The 18,094-nt window shown below is 43.6% G+C and overlaps 1 protein-coding gene across 2 annotated transcripts in view; it reads right to left on the bottom strand.

Moving 5' to 3' along the window:
* Window positions 1–18,094, bottom strand: part of STON2 (stonin 2) — a 143,033-nt gene that overhangs the window by 58,969 nt on the left and 65,970 nt on the right. The window contains exon 5 of one of the 2 annotated variants that reach the window (XM_078054058.1): window positions 485–655. The exons of the other annotated variant lie outside the window; for it this stretch is intronic. Coding sequence (XP_077910184.1) covers window positions 485–655 — 171 coding nt within the window. The remainder of the gene's footprint in view (window positions 1–484; window positions 656–18,094) is intronic. 2 annotated transcript variants of the gene reach the window in all.

Genomic DNA, 18,094 nt, shown 5'->3' on the forward strand with positions numbered 1-18,094 from the left:
AGGGTTTTCTGTTTGCTCGTTTTGGGACAAAACGTCATCTTGGTCTATTTTAAAACTGTAGTAACAAGCTACTTTTCAATTAGTCAGAGGTGCCCATGTATTAAAATGGCCACAATCCTTAGCACTTTTCCTCCTTCAAAACCTATATGGTAAATATATATATATATATATATATATATATATATATATATATTTTTTTTTTTTTTTTTTTTTTTTAAGAGGGCCAAAGGGTAAACTGTACTAACCAGAAGTAATTAGTATGTTAGGTTTTGTTTCAAGGCCAGGCTATCAGGTTACAAGTTCTAATAAACCCTGCTGGGGGAAGGCATTTCTTTGTCTTGGGACCACTGAGAACTAACCAATCAACCAAACAAAACACCTTTAACTCCATCAGAAACTCTCCCATCTAAACGCAATTGGAAAGAAAAGCCAACACCAAAGCAAATGAAATGAATGAAGTGTTCCTGCTGCTGGCAGCCCTTACCATTGGGAGCAGAGGCCCCCTCCGGACCCTCGCAGGGGCTCTGACTCCTCCTGGGGTGGGGCGGGGGTGCCGAGGGGTCCAGGCCCTGGGTGCAGGTAGAGGTATGCTCCGTGCATGCTTGAACAGGGCTCACCGCCGACTGCCTGCCTGTCTGCCACTCCGTCCTCTCGTCTGGGTGGGAAGGGCCAAGATGGAAAAAAAAAAATGTGCAGGTTACTCACTGGCCTTCCCAGGCGGGCACACCCAGGAGGGAGAGGCCAGGCACAGACAGGGAGATTCTTCAGAGGCTGTGTCTGAGATCTTGCTTCTGATTCCTTTTGTTAATACTTCCTGAACTTTAAACTCAATCTGCACAGGCGCAGGTATTTTGGGGGAGGTAAATAACACTTGGGTAATTAGATTCCAGGAGCTTTGTACAAAGGTTACTTTGAAAAGACAATGCTTTGGTGCACATACTTTTAAATTCAACTCTGAAACTGGTTTCCACTGTGTGTGAGCATTAACACTAGCACAGGAAATGAGAGCAAGGGGCAACCTTGGTGCAGGGCCTGGAAAGGCCTGGAGCAAGGCAAACCTGGGTGTGTGATTTAGACAATGAATTTCTCTTTTAGGCTCTAACTTTTAGAGAAACAGGATTCTCAACAGTCTCCCAGAGTCGGTGAACCTTCCCTTGTACAAGAGACACATTCTTGAAATAGGTATCCAGAGATCAAGATTTTAGAAATGGATTCCCATTGAAGATGCAAGAACTTGTTACCTGATAGCCTGGCCTCTGCTAAATCCTCAAGTGAAGCCTTTCAAAAATGGAGGGATCCTTCAGCAATTTGTCTGTATTTCAGCGGAAGGAGATAGAGAGATGGAGCCAAGGGTGAGGAGTACCGACCACGGACCGGGTACTTTTCTCATTTAATCCTGAAATGCCTTTAGGAGGGAGGTATCCTTCCTCCTCTCTCACACGTGAGCATACTGAGACTCAGAGGTTAGGTAACCTGGCGAGGGCTCGGCCAGCTAGGGAATGGAAGACCCAGGATTTGGACCCAGGTTTGCCTGAATCGAAGACCCAGTATCATCACACCATACTACCACCAGCTATGTCACCCACAATTACTAAAGAACTATTCACCTTTTTTCCACTTGCAGTTGACCTAAGGCTAGGTTGCCTTTTCTTAAGTTTTTATACCAGTTCCAAAACAGATATGCCATGAGATATAATTCTGCAGGATGTTAATAGGTATAACAAAGGTTAAGAAGAATATTCTATATAGGTTTTTTTTATGGTGGCTTTTCACAATCTTTAGTTTACTAACATATATTGTGAGTCTCCAAGCTCAGGACCTAGTGTGCCCTGTTTCCTTTCCCAAAGCCTTTTGGAGTGGGAGGAGGGGATCTTTTGGGTTTGGGAGACATTGTTCTAGAGATGGGTTATTGTATTTTTTCTCCCCCTCTGCTACAATCTGAATGTTTGTGTCCTTCCAAAACTCACATGTGGAATCCTAATGCCCAATGCGGTGTTAGGAGGTGGGGCCTATGATTACATAACAAGGGTGGAATCCTCATGAATGGGATTGGTACTCTTCTAAAGGGGATTCCACACAGTTGCCTAGCCCCTTCCACCACGTGAGGATACAAGAAGTTTTCCTCCCAAAAGAGGACCCTTACCTGACCATGCTCTCACCCCATCTCAGACTTCCAGCCTCCAGAGCTATGAGAAATAAATTTCTGTTTTTTATAAGCCACCCAGTCTGTGGTACTTTGTTATAGCAGCCCAAATGGACTAGGATACTTTCCTTGTCTTTTTTTTAAGTTTTTTTTTTTTTTAATTTATAAAAAAAATTCATGACAAAAAAGTTCAAACAGTATATAAGGGTATAAAATAAAAAGTAAAAATCGACCTTTTCTTTGTAAACACTAGTCCCATCCCCCAGAGGTAACTACTGTCAGGAATTTCTTAGGAATCTGCTTTAGAAGTTTTTATGCATATGAAGCATATATGAATACTTTTAAAATAATTAGGATTAAAGCAGGCCCACGATGTGTTATCTGGCACTTAAAAAAAAAATCTTTATATAGTTGAAATTTTCCATATCACCACAGAGAATTGCTACTGATAAACTGGAGCCAAGAAAAGTAAAAGGTCGATCTATAATATGGGATTACTGCTTTATAAAAGGGACCCCCGTGTGGGTCACAGTATGCTTCATGACTCAGCGTCAGACGCTCAGCCTCCCTTGCCAGCTCTGTGTAGTAACCTGCACACTTGATACTCATGGATACGACAGGAAGGATCTAAAACCTACCTCATATCACAGGTTTTTGTGAGGATCAATAACAATGATGACAATGACACCCCAGAAGAACCCCATTTATTGAGCAGTTACTCTGTGCCAGGCACTTTTCTTAATGCCTTCTATGTATTAATTTGACTAAACCTTGCTCTTGACAACCCTGTGAGGTAGGTGTTACCATTAGCCCATTCACAGACTGAAAGAGCCATCTCACCGTGCGTATCCAGCACACAAGTCCACAACAAATGCTTCAAGTTGTATCAATTAAGTAAACGTGATGTCAGCAACCCTGATCTTTGCCACACTACTTCTCAAATTGGCACTATAAAGTGGATCCCATTTTCCCCTTAAGAATAATGTTGTATTGGGGAGGGTATGTGCTATGGTGAGCACTGTGAATTGTGTAAGACCACTGAATCACAGACCTGTACCTCTGAAACAAATAATACATTACATGTTAAAAAAAAAAAAAGAAGATAGTAGGAAGGGAAAGATGAAGGGGGGGAAATCGGAGGGGGAGACGAACCATGAGAGACTGTGGACTCTGACAAACAAATTGAGGGTTCTAGAGGGGAGCGGGGTGGGGGGATGGGTTAGCCTGGTGATGGGTATTAAATAGGGCACGTATTGAATGGAGCACTGGGTGTTATATGCAAACAATGAATCATGGAACACTACATCAAAAAAAATAATTAAAAAAGAATAGGGGATTAAAAAAAAAAAAGAATAATGTTGTAATTAAGGGTTCTGTTCCTAAACCTCACCTTGCCTTTCTATACATTCTAGACATAATAAAATCTTGTAAAAACAGAGCTACAACAAATCTCATAATCATTCAAAATAACAAAATGAGGTTCCATGGCTCAGAGATTTTGAGAGATTGGCTCCTACAAACCCCTCTTTTTACTGATCAATAAAATCAAATCCAGAAAATATGTGGGTCTTCTCTAAGGGTATATACCTTGTTACACTATCTCAGCCATGAAATAATTTTTAAATGTACATACATTTCAACCCCATATGATCGCTTAAGGGACTCCAACATATTCTATACATATATACAAAATACATTGTATCACAAATCTGAGATAGTATTAATATACAAGTTAGACCAAGCACTGGACATTTAATTAGACGTAGCTTTCCCTGCCTTAGAATTTAAGAGGTCATTTGAGGAATGGTGTGAATCGATACCACCTTATTCTCTCTATCTATTTTTCTGTAAAAACCACAGGCCTTCAAAATTAGTCCACTGGGTACTTTCCCCCATTAACATGGTAGCAGAAGCATCTCTATAGTTTGAGACATCACTCCAGGCCTTAGCTTTGGTTCAGGATGTCCATGCTTTGACCTGATCCTCCTATCTCTCTCTCTCTTTTTTTTTCCTCCCCACCCACCTGAGAGAAGGAAGGAGGAAGAGAGACTCACATGCCTTTGGTGTGGTTACAGCTGAGTGGATACTATGCATTTTACTCTAAGGGTTAAAAAAAGAAAAAAAGACAGGGATGTAACTCTTCCCCTCCTCCAGCTCTGACTCTCATACCCACCTTAGACTATAGCTCTCAGCACAGTGCCGAGAATATGGTAGGAGCTTGTTCATTTTGGGGGGATTTGTCCCCCATCCTGTTAGCATAATCTTCATGTCCAGTGCATTACTTCTTATTCTCCATTACACTCAGCAGTGACCATCCTTGCAGAAAGAAGTCTGCACCAGGTACACAGAGCACAGCCCTGCTCTGACGTATGCACACGTCTAAAAGACATAAACGCTTGCTTCGGCTGTTCTGCAATCAGGGGCTGGGAAGGAACACAGTGCTCGACTGCATCCAAGACAGGGCTTGGGTCCCAGTTCTACTTATGTTCTGATCAAGTTACAGGTCAGAGTTCCAGCTTCCCAGTCTCGCGACTGAGGCAAATATCATCATCCGCCTCATAAGGCTGTGACTGAAGATTAACTGTAAAACATTTCGTGAATGGCACAGCACAACACGAGTATCAGGTAGTGACCATCACTGCTTCTGGCTCTCTAAATATGTTGGTGGGAGAGCGTGATAATTACTTTAAAAGTGGAACCAAGTTGTTTCTGTTGTTCACGATCTCCCAGCTCATGGCCTGCTCAGCTGCAGTTCCCAAGGTAGGTCCATCAGGATACTAACTAGAAGGTGAGCACAATTCTAGTAGAAAACGGACCCGCTTATTTTCATGTGAACACAGACCTTTTCCTCCATTCTTCTTGCTTTATCAGACCTTCTGAACTACTTACTTTTAGCATAATTATAAAACTATTTTTAAACTTTTTATTATAAAAAATTTCAAACATATATAAAAGTGGAGACAAAGGTGTAACAAACCTTCACGCATACATCAGCAGCTTCAACAATTACTAATTCACTCAAATCTTGTTTCACCTATTTCCCTACCTACTCTAGATTATTTTGAAGCAAATCCCCAGGATCATATCGTTTTATCCACAAACATTTTTGTATGTATCTCTAAAAGATAAGGATTCTGTGTATAAACATAACCAAAATATTATTACATCCAAAAGGGAACTATTTAATATCCAATATCCTATCAGTATTTAAATTTCTCCAACTCTATTAAAGGTGTTTTTTTGGTACTTTGTTCAAATCAATTAGGCAATTGATTGATAAATGTTGTCTTTTTTAATCTAAAGCTTCTTTTTTCCACCTTTATTTTTTCCTTGCAATTTATTTGTTAAAGCAGCTCGTTCTTTTGGCATAGAGATTGTCCCACAATCACATTTTGATTTGATGGTGTGATTTATAATATGTTCCTCTGCCCCTATATTTCCTGTGAACTCATAGTCAGATCTAGGGGCTTGATCAAACTCATATTTGATTTTTGGATAGAACAGTTGATGACTCCGGTTCTGTGCACTTAGCAGGCATTGAGAATCAGTGTCTAGGCATTACTTCATGGGGACTGTTGGAGGGGACTGTTGAGGGAACATGGCCCTACTGACATACTATATAGGATTTCTACCCCCCAGAACTATGAGAGAATAAATTTCTCTTGTTTTAGGCCACCCAGTTTGTAGTTAAGTAACTACGGCATCCCTAGGAAACTAATATGTCCAGTGAACCGAGACCAAAGGTATGCACCAATCAGCCTAGCTTTGGCTTCAACTATCTAGTGAGAAAGAGAGCAAAGGAGGGGAGAGATCCTAAACAAGAGAACCTGATCCGTTTTAATTCATCTTATTTCAACTGGATCTATGACTGACTCTTCAAAGCTATGCAAGTACCAACAGGCAAGCCTGCTTTACCTGAAAAGCAGGTAGGCAGAAGTCATGGAACTTGTTGGCAAGGATACTTTGGGAATAAGCACGATCTCTGTGGAGCCTGGCAGGGGGAAGGGGGAAAGGGGAAACGGTGCTGTCCGGGCAGGCACGGTGGGGGGAGCACACCAGCCTAGGCACCACCTTTCTATCCTTACTGTAACTCAGGAAGGCTCTATGGTCTAATGGTGATGCTCCCAAGCACTCCCCTAGTCGCCTAACCATGCTGAGCTGCAGCATATCACCCCTTGCACTGTGAGAAGTCAGCGCAATGATGTGGTAGAGAACCTGACTCGGCACCCTTTACAAAACCACTGTCTGGATATTTGTAATACAAAATAGTGCTGGGGGCCAGGGGGGCATTCACAAACATTCACTGAGCCCCCTCTGTGTGCCACGCACTGGGCTGGACACTGGAGAAACTAAGAATGAAACTAAGAACTAACAAAGAAACTAAGTCTTTGATAAATTAATTGTATTAGGGATGCAGGATTAGGGATGGCTTTTTTTTTTTTCTTAAAATGCCTTTTAATGTTATAATAATGTTTTATAATAAAATGCTTAAAATTAAAACTCAGAGCTAATTTTCTTTGAAAAGATGCGGGAAGAGCTGTTAGAGGCAGCTGTTTTGTTACTATTTATTTAACAAATATATGCGTATATATTTACAACACTGCTCAATCCTCCACCAAGGCAATGCCCTAGGGACCTAGGGAGACAGTGCTGCCCTCCACTTTACCCCCACCCACACTGCACACTAACACGGGGTCAGTAACACACGATTTCACACTTAATTGGTAGCTAATTATTTCAGATGTGCTAGTTTTATTTTCCCAGACTAGCTCCCCCAGAGCAGGAATTCTCTCTTTTCACACCAACTGTTCGCACCTACTCGAAAGCCCACCATGCCCCAGGATTAGCTGGCCTTGCGGATGGAACTATGTAACTGACTTCTCGCTACCTTTCTGGAAAATGAGCCACGACAAGCTGCCCAGTGGTTATGTTAGGGCAAGGAAAGAGGCAGAAGAGACTGTGACTAAGCGTCCTGCTCACTGTGAGGGTCTGCTTAATCATTTCCTATTGGTTTGCCCTGAAATGGCACCACCGGAGACCATAGAACAAAACATGCAAGTGGGGCCAAGGGATCCACCTCCGAGGCACCAGTGCCGGGAGACAGGAGTGAGCACGTGTGTATACGTGTACGCATGGGTACCACACCTGAAGCCTGAAGCAAATGAGAGCCTTCTCGGTGAATTTAGACTTTTACTGTTCCATTGTGATGGCCACAGATGCTTGGCATACTTGCTGGAAGCAACAAGGAGGCTTCGGCCCTGCACATCTTTGGATATGTGGGTAGGAGTATTATGTGCCAGACACTGTGCTGAGTTCTTTACATCTACGCTCATTTATTCCATTCAGAGGCCCTACCGGGTCACCCTAAACTTGTTTCGGTGGTTGGGAAACTGCCCGAAAAGGGCAGAGCCAGGATTGGATCTCATGCCTTGGTGAGTTCAGCAGAGACTTTCTGCATGATCAGAGTTCAACACTATGGCGGGGTGTGCTCACAGAACCAGGAGCAGGTAAAACCGTTAGTCCCTAGCCATTTTTCTTCCATACCTGAAGCTCACCAGTGAAGCAATGAACTTTGACTGGAGACTCAAATGATTCCACAGACTTGGACTTTATGCATATCTCCAGCCTTGGACAGAGGAGAAAAAGAGAACCCCGCTGTAGCCACCAAAGTAAGCTGAAAAGCTGCATCCTGCCCCCTCTGCATGCATAGCAGCTAATTGAGGTTAGAGCCATAGAAACCAAACAAAAGGCTCCCAGGAGCCCACACAGCCTAGCCTAACTGCTGCCAGCCACTGTGGAAGGGAAAAAAGAGCCCCTCCCTCCTTCATTCCTCAACAGCTTAATGAAGATTTGGCCTGTCATCTTCCCAGGGAACAAACTCCATGGCTGTCTGAAAGAGACTGATTTTTCTTCTCAAACAACACAGCAGATCCGCCTTTGAAACCAAAAGTCAGCAATAAAATGGGTCATAAACATGTGAGGTTATAAGCCCTTTGAGGTGACTGGATTTCTCCCAGCTCTTGGGCCTGTCAAAACCAAACTCCAGAGGAAGTTCCTCAGTGTCACCACTGGGGCGAGGGGGAAGGTTGGTGGAGGTCATGGCTCTTACTGCACCTACTAATACGGATGGTGCGCTTTGTAGGCCAGGCCCTCCTTGGGCTCGAAGCCACAGGCTGAGCTGCCTGATGCCACCTACCAGCAAATGAGAACATCCAGCTTGCTTTGCAGATCTGGGATGATTCTGAAAAAAGTCACATTCACACTCTAAAACGTCCAAGATTCTAGCACATAAATGACAGACAGTGAATGAATGAATGAATGAATGAATAAGTACTTTATATACAGCATTAAGCAAGTATTATCTTTGAATCCAGCAAAGAAAACCCAATCATTTTCTTACTAAAGTTATTATTTTTTTTAATATTCTTTAACTCCCTCTTTTGGGGATAGAAATTCCAGGGAATACATCATCATTATTCATATATTACAATATTTTACTATTAAGGTCTCTGAATGGGTCTGAGTATATCAAACAGACCTCAGTGCTTTGAACTTCTTTGTCATCTTCGTAGAACTAGGTTGACAAGTAGACTGTTTCTGGGACTGATCGTGTCTAGCTCTTTGCAAAAAGGGAAGAAGTTGTCATAGGGAAAAAAGATACATTTGTCCTTTACGGATCCAAGACATGGGGATAATAGTAACCATAATAATAATTATGATTTTATTGGAAGAGCTGACATCTATGAAACACATCTACTCTATCAAGCATTTTTCTAGGAGTATTAAATACAGTGTTTTCATTGAGATTTACAACAACTCTCTGAAACTGTTACTAGGTTCTAATTTTGTCTACAAAGAAACTGAGGCTCAGAAAAATGAAGTGTATTATACAAGGCCAAACTGCTAGTAAGTAGGGAAGCTAGCGTTCAAATTAGGCAGTTAGCTGCCAAAGGACTAGTGGGTAGGTGGCAAAGTGATGCCTCATTCACTGCATGAACACGGCATGGGTTCTCTCTCTAGAGAGTGAGTGCATCCTTCAAAACAAGAGGTGTCGGGCAGTGATCACCATGGTGAGAACCTCAGCTTCACTTGGGACCCTGGCAAACGACCGTCTCAGGTCCCTGGTGAGGCTCAGTTCTTCATGTTCCATGGTGTTGCACTACTTAGTAGCCACATGATTTTATTTTCTAGCTTTGGATAGATTTAGATTTTTTGTCTCTGGCAGAAAGTATGTCATTTAAAAAGCAGAGAAACAGTCTGTCACCACAGGTAATATTCAGATTTCTATCTGAAGAAAAGATTTAGGTTTGCACACCTGTTCCAAAACTGCCTCTTTCCTCACCTTGGAAGCAGGTGGTAAATGTGTGCTTGTCCAAGTTGCTGTTCTAAAGCCAGTCTCTGCAGTGAGGAAGATGCTACATGGCCCCTGAAAGCTCCAGTGAGAATGGATGTCGAGCTTCAAGCACAGCAATGTGGCTAAAGATAATCCTGATAATTAAAGGCCACGTAAGATTCTATTAAACCACCCTTCCATAAGCCACCGTGCCACCTCCAGGGCATTCGTAACTGGTCAAACCAACACACACTTCCTCTCTGTTGGAAGTGCTGAATCTAAGAAGTACCTATAAAGCAGAAGTGAAGTATTAGATCTCTTGAAAGACTGCTCATTGTTTCCCTTTTTTCCTTCTCTTCATTTACTTAAATATTAGGACACCATTTAAGTCCCACCACACACTACACAGAGCTTTCCAAACAAAGGAATTTGATAATGTATTAAGTTCATCATCCAGCCCTGAACTCATTAAGATGAGAATCTTCACCAAGTTTCCAGAACCTCTAAAATAGTGACGACAACCACCGTGTATTGTTTTGAGGGACAACAACCAGAACTCTAGGCCTTCAGCAACCTCTTCCTAGCTTCCTCCCTTTCTGCTTCCAGTTCTTTGCCAACTGCCTCCAAAATGCCTTTCATGGGCATCTGGAAGGAAAGAGGGACGTGTCTTCGTTTAGAGATCCGAAGCACAGGGGCTGTTGTTGCTTCCCGGAGTGAGGCTGGTGCAAGAAAGCACCTGCAGGCAGAAGGCAGAGAGAGAGAGAGCCGAGGGAACACCGAGGAAGGACAAACACAACAGGAGTTTGGAAACGCCTGACAGACAGCGAGGGGTGTGCCACACGGGGAGCCAGGCTGCTCTTCTGAAGGAAGACATGCTGCCATTGCCAAGCCACCTCACTTCTAGAAGAAGTAAGTACCAGGGATGTAATGTACTACACACTGAGGATACCTAACACCACTGCAGGACATACCGGGAAGTTACTAAGAGAGTAGATCCCACGAGTTCTCATCACAAAGAGAAAGTTTTCTTTTCTTCTTTCTTTTCTTTTATACGAGAAGATGGATGTTCGCTGAACTAATTGTAGTAAGCGTTTCACAATTTAGGTATCTCAAACCATTATGTGGCACACCTTAAACGTATATAGTGATGTATATCAACTGTTTTTCAATAAAACTGGAAAAAAAAGAATGCCTTCCTCCACTCCCCCCACCCAAAAAAAAAAAAAAGACTTGCTGCCAATTTTAACTACAAGAGTTGGCACTAAAAATGGTGATCCTTTCCCCGTATGAAGACTGACCAGAGACACTCTCCAAGACACTCTCCAAGACAATCTCCAAAACCAACTCTCTATGGTAATGGAAAGGCAAGGAAAAAAGGAAGAGAGAAAGAACGGGAAGAAAGAAAAAAGAAGCTAGGGAGAAAGAGATCTCAGTACAAGCCCTAAAAACTGACAAAGTATGCCTGCCCCTTCCCACCCCAACACTTCCTGTTGTTTCCATCTAACGAGATATGCAGGGAGGGTCCGGAGAGACAGAGGACACGGGAGGAAGATGCTGGGTGAAGAACAGACCCTGTTTAACTTCCTAAGAGCTGTTCTTTCCCTTGGTTCTGTGGACATAGCTGGACTGTCAGTCCCACTGCCATGTGAAAAATCCTGCATCTAAAAGGGAGATAATGGGACAGACTAGAGGGAGGGAAAAAGACCTAAATTAGAGGAAGACCAGGATTTCAGACCATGCCTATGGGTTCCACAAGCTTCATAAATAATATTCTTGGATTTACCATGGAGTCAGTCCTGCCAAAATTTACACTAGGACTTGAAACTTAATCGAGGATGGTCTTTCAAAAAATGTCAACATGAGCAAAGGCAAGACTGAAAAAACTTTTGTTAAGAGTAAGAATTAATGAAGCATATTTAGGGGAGAGAGAATTTAGGGATGGGGGAGAGAAAGATACACAACGTGCAAGGGGGGTGGTACTTGAAGGAGCAAGGTTCTTGATGAGGCAAAGGATCAATTCAGGACTTTGGTTTTTAGCAGAGCTTAGCAGCACAGGGACTCTGAATATCTGGTAGGGGTTACCCAGGATTGACAACTGTCCAAGGGGTATGGTGGAAGGTCAAGGGGCCAAAGAATTCTAAGGCTACTGGTAGACTATTGAAGAAAAAACTGCCCTTGGGGTCCGGCCTGGGTTGGAAAGCAAGTGAAGCCCGAAAGCCACCCAGAGAAGTTCCAGCTGCAAATGAGATCCAAAGTTTGGCATGCCGCAGAATAGCTAAAGAGGGCAATTGCCAAAAATAGCTGACATCTCCATAATGTTCACAGCTTATAAAGTAACTTGACATTGCATACTTCACTTTATTCCTCAATAAACCCTGTGAGTAGTCAGGAAGAGTGGGTATCATTATCGCCACGTTCCAGATGAAGACAGGGAGGTTTACGGGGCAAGGCTTCCAGATGAGCTCTTCTGACTCCTAGTCCAGTGCTCATTTCACTACACCATGACTCCAGAGTACTAGAAATACCCTTAAGGGAAAAGTAGGCTTGGAGAGGACGTAAGTCAAGGGCCAAAGTCAGGAGTGTGACATGCATGACCCGGACAGACAGTGGTAGAAGTAGGCACTGGAGGTTCATCTAAAAGGGTGGAATGATGGCAGCTCAACAGTGGCACGAAAGTAATGCAGGGGAATGGGGATTATGTCAGTCCTCCCACAGTTCGGGAAATCAGGGCTACAGAGAGAGCAGGGGAGCCAGAATCCCCCCGGACAAGGAATTCTAAGGAGCACACTGTACAGGTAGAGAAGGCAGGAGGTATTTCCTTACCAGCAACAAGGGCTGAAAGCTACAGGCTCAGGGTAGGGTGAGTGAATGAATGAAAGCCAAAGGAGCAGGGCAGAGGGCTCTGACCACCAATGGATGATCAGCAACAGCAGCGCTAAGCAAGACCTCAAGCCGAGAGGTGGTGCAGCTCCATCAGTGACAGGAAGGGAGGCAGCTGCTGAAGAAGTCATGGAACCTTCCAAGGTTCTAACTAGAATTGCTATGAGCTTCAGAGGAGACAACGTATATAAAAGTATCTGGTTCCTGGTAAACAGTAGATGCTCAGTAAGCTTTGGATGAACCTGAACTTGAGTCATGTGGGCCGTGGGGAATTTTCTCCTCACTGTTGACTTTTGTCGTTATTTACTGATACTATTGCAGGCAATGTGTTTGAGGTGATCTAATAATGAATCAGACGCTGACACAGCTCTTACCCCCAAGGCCATCTGATAGAGGCTACAGTGTAATCTGGTGGGGAATATTCACTTGTTCAGCAAATAATTATTAAGCATCTGCTACGTGCCAGGTGCTAGCGATACACCAGTGACATGACAAAGTCCCTGCGCACACGGAGTTCATGTGGGCACGACCATCAGAAACAAGCAACTATCATCAGGTGGGGTTAAGCGCTGTGGAGAAATACAAGCAGGGTAAGGAGAGCGTAAGTTGGGAGCAGGAGGCCCTGCATTAGATGGGGTGATCTGGGGAGGTGGCAGACGAGCAGAGACCTGAATGGAGGAAGGGGGCGAGATGTGTGCAAGTCTTGCTGAACATTCTTGCAGACAGAGGGACTAGCAAGAGAAAGAGCCCTGAGGCACAGAACAGCAATCGGGCCAGTTTGGGATGAATATGATAAAGCAAAAAGTGGTCAGGGACACAGCGGAGCTGCTGTGACAGAGAAGTGACTCCCACCTTGGGGTGTTGGTGTACGTGTGGGGAGCATGACGAGGAATCGAAGGTGGCTTTCCAGAGGTGCAGGTGTTTGGGCTGGACCTTGACAGAAGAACATCATTTGTGCCCATGGCAAAGGAACCCCGTAAACCAAGGTCCAAAGGGAGGAAAGCAAAGGGTATATGCCTGGGGAACAAAAAAAGAGTTTGGTTTGGATGAAGAGCACATTTGATAGAGGAAGCGGTTAAAAATCAGACTGGAAAGGTAAGATAGGGCCAGAAGGCGGGGTTCAGGGGCTTGGGGGGAGAAAGGGCAGAAGGAAAGGAAACATGTAATTTTTGAATGTGAACTATCCACTAGGCACGGGGTAAGTACTTTGTAAGATTTAATTTTTATTTCAATAATAGTAATTTATTTCATTTAGTGAAAGAAACAGTTCATTTGGTAAACAGTTCCTGATACACATCATCAGCCTCAGGCTATAGGTGAGACACTGAGGCTGGGAAAGGTTCTACCCCAGTGTGAGCCATGGATGTTGGGGTAAGGAGGGCAAAGTTTGGGCAGGGGAAATCACAGAACGTTTGTGGACACAGGAGGGCACGGGGCTGCCATGCTGGCATGAACCGGGCACACAGCGTGGACGGCAGCTCCAGGACCAGGGGACAAGCAGACAGATGATAGTGCCGATCTCAGACTATCGAATCCTGGGATCAGCCGTCATGTTTCTCTTGTGTTCCCGAGGCCACAGGGCACAGTGCTAGGTCTACATTAGGTGGCCAGTACTTGATTAATAGTCTACCCAATCTAAGGTTCAAAAACAAGAAAAGCACCACACCTGATCCATCTACTCCTCCTTTTTTTGTGACTAGGGTTATGTCGGAGACACTCGGGGCTGTTCCTTCTCACCTGCCCAAAGAAGACTGGGCATTTTAGCCTTTTCAGACTGTCAGGCAAAGTATCAAGAAGGAATGACTTACAGGTCCTTTAACACTGAAAAGTTGCATCTGTTTGTTTGAAATAAAACAGATTGTAGTATACCAATATAATGGAACGCTATTCATCGAGAGAAAATGAATTACTGATACATGCAACATGCTTGAATCCCAAAATAATTATGCTAAGTGAAAGAAGCCAAATGAAAGAGCCTATTGTACAATTCCATTTCTACAAAATTCTTGAAAGCACAAACAAATCTGCACAAGCAGAGAGTGGGTGCGTGGGGTGGGAGGTGGGGGGACAGTGAGAAAGGGAGGGTCACAAATGGACACCAGCAACAAATGGGCACAGCAGATATGCTCATTATCCTCCTCACACTGTACACTAGAAATATGGTTAGTGCAGTCTATGTCTATTACTCCCCAGTAAAGCTGGGGGGAAAATGTAATGGTAGATGGATCTTAAACAAGGGCCCTATAATCATATGCATTTCTATAACTTTTGTGGCAGAGATTTCTTGTATTCATGAATATTGCTGTTCTCTGCTTTCCAGCCACATAGTTAGGCCACATTTTCTAGCCTCTGGCTGTAAGGCGTGGCCAGGCCCTGAGTTCTGCCAACAAAATGCGCACCTCCACCCCCCACCTGACTGGAGGAGACTCTGAGGACACAAAGTAGCTTGGGTCCCTGAACTCTGGAGTACAGCCCCTGTCCCCACCCTGCATTCACAGTGCTGTGAATGAGAAATAAACTTGGAACTGTGTAGAACCACTGAAATCTTGGGCTCGTTTGAGCAGTTAGTCTCCTGGACAAGGAATTATGTAAATTAATTAATTGTTATTAATACATATCGATATATAATATGCAGTATATTAAACATATAAAATATAAAGTGTAACATTAATATAATGTGTATATAATACATATTAATACATTGATTGATGTCTTAATATTCCTAATACCAACATTAATATTGGTAGCAGAACAGAGGGCAGATCACTAAAACTTAATAGGCCTTAGTTTCCTCCTCTGTGAAAAGGGAAATTTTTCTGCTTATCTCACAGGCTGTGATAAAGAATGAATAAAATTATGTATTTGAAAGCTTTCTGAAACCAAGTGTCTTTCACCTACAATAAAATTACCATAACTGCTATTATGAATGTCTCTATTTGATTTCCTAAGGCCAAGTTCATGGTTTTACTTGTCTAGTGAGGTCCAGGTGACTTTTCTTGGTTCTGAGTCAGAAAGACCTTATTCTTAACTCTAGCAAGTGCCTCATACTTGATACGATCTGAGCAGATATCATCTGGAAACCATTCATTGGGATCATTCTTTTTGGTACAAGATGGGAGACAAATAGGTAGGTACATTCGAATGTAAATTCACAGATAATAGATACATTTTTTTTTTTAATAAAAATACTATCCACTATTCTTCATGTTGGGGGCTTCATTTGTATTTTCTCATTTTATAAGTTTTTTCCCAAGGTCTGGCCCTGAATTCGGTATCTGGAGGGTCACAAGGGAAATGACGCAAGACAGATGTACTGATAACACCAACCATCACTACTGGAAAAAAGGGCCTCAAATTTCACTAAATGCTAGTAATTCCGCAGCAGCAATGAGAGCAATCGGGCAAGTACAGGGTCTATACGTGCCCACTCAGAAAACTCCAGTCAACTCCTGGGATTTCTTCCAGACTCTCCTGGGTAGCGCTACCATGCATATAATAACAAAAAGTTGTGCCAATATCATATTTAAGGTGCGTCAAGTCAGACACCTTCAACGAACGTCACCTCTTCATGCTGGAATTAGTGACCTTAATCTAAATTATGCCACAGTGAATAGATAGCCCCAGAATCTCAGTGGCTTACAATTACAAGGATTTCTCTCTCCAATTACATCCATCAAGAATTAGCTGCAGCTCTACTGCACATCATTCCGAGGCCCGAGCCAAAAGAGCAGGCCCTGTCTAGAGCATCAGACTCATCCCCAGCACTGGCGGGCACTGCCCTAAGAATTCAGATGCTGCCTAACGTATGTCTCAGTATTTAAAAGTACAGACCAACTTAAAAACTGTTAAATAGGGGCGCCTGGGTGGCTCAGCCGGTTAAGCGTCTGCCTTCGGCTCAGGTCGTGGGATTGAGCCCCACATTGGGCTCCCCACTCAGTGGAGAATCTGTTTCTCCCTCTCCCACTACCCCAGCTCGTGCTCTCTCTCTCTCTCTCTCAAATAAATAAAATCTTTAAAAAAAAAAAACCTATTAAATAAAGTATGTCCTATCCTCCTTGACGGATATATGTTCATAACAACCCCAGAAAGGCCAAGGTAGAACGGCAACTTGTTAGACTCCTCAGGGCTCCACACAGAAACATCAGCATGCAGGAGGAAGGGGACCTGCCTGAAGCCTGTTCCCTTCCTCCTCCTCCTGCCCAGCCCACCCCAGCCTGCACCATGAAGGCTACCCCATCCTAGCCACACACTCAAGCTCTCTTCCCAGCCCCTGGAGGCCCGGGGCTGCACATACCGACAGTGCAGATGGCACGGGGGTATACACGTCCAGGAAGAAGCCAGGACGCAGGCCCGGGGCTGTTTAGGAAGAGGATTCTGGAGTCCTGGGTATAGATTACCCAGATTACCATCTAGAAGATGGGGACTGGGGACAAGTGAAGCCAGAGGAGCACCAAAACAGGGTCCAAAACAACAGGGTCTGAGGGTGGCATGTGGTGAGTCTGACAGAAGGAAAAGGACTGGTGGTGGAAGCATCTAGAACTTGATGCCAGAAGTCTCATTTCCACCTGCATTTCACTGGCCAAGCCTGATGTCAGTGGGGCAGGAACATGCTGCTGGGGGTGGGGGGGGCTCCATCATAGAGAGGGACTGTGAATATTGTGACCAATAATAGAATCTTCTTTCCTTAGACACCAGTACTGAGGTATTTAAGGAAGGAGGAAAAAATCCAGGAGTTGAAAATAAACATTAATAGCTCACAACTGTTTGCTTTCTGAATGCAGTGAAATGACACAGTGCCTTGCAAATAGCACTCAGTGAAAGGGGGGGAAACTGGATTGAAACATGCCAAAGTGGAAAATGCCCCCACAATCCCAGCATCCTCTGCAGGAAAAGGACAATTACTTGGCAAAGGGAAAGCAGTAAGTCTCCCGGGATACATTCTGGCTCAAACTAATAACGTGTTGCTTGAGGCAACCAATTTGTACAAACAAGTCAATCCTGAAGGGGCAGGGGGAGCAACTCCTGGTGGTTGCTCCCTAGCCCCTCCTCCCCACCTTCCCTCCCCACCTTCCCTCCCACCTCTTCTCAGGAAAGCTCTTCTTCCGGATTTCCATGCCAAAAAAAAAAAAAAAAAAAAAAAAAGCCAAAGACAAAAGTGGTTTCACAAAGCATGTTGAGTGAGCCACCCTTCAATCAATGGGATCTGAGAGAACAAAAGAAACTGCCCTACTGTAAAGGTGGTTTATAAAAAACAGCCATGGACATAAAACAGAACTTATTTTAGGTTTGATTGAGCTGTTTTTCCACAACTTTAAGAAATTTTCTTCCCACAGACTGAATCCTGAATTCTGAAAACGACATTATACAGCTATCACCAGAATGGCTACTCCTTATTATATTCCAGGAACTTTACGTACCTGGTCTCACTTAACCCTCAGAATAAACTTGCAAGCTCAGTATTACCATTATTATTTCCATTCTGCAGTTGGAAAACTAAAAGTCAATGTGATTAAATAATTCGCTGAATATCACAGAGCAGGAGAGTAGGAGAGATGCTGTTTGACTCTATCCAACCCAGAGAACTGTAGCTTTCCATTACACTACATCTACGTCTTGCCAAGAATACGCAACTAACATTATGTTGCTGAAAAGTGAAACACAAGTACATGACAGCAGTATCTGAAATACTAACCCCCTACCCCAAAGCAAAGAGACCAGCATTCAACAGCCCACCCCTG

Source organism: Halichoerus grypus, chromosome 8 (assembly GCF_964656455.1).
Source record: "Halichoerus grypus chromosome 8, mHalGry1.hap1.1, whole genome shotgun sequence".
Classification (NCBI taxonomy): Eukaryota; Metazoa; Chordata; class Mammalia; order Carnivora; family Phocidae; genus Halichoerus; species Halichoerus grypus.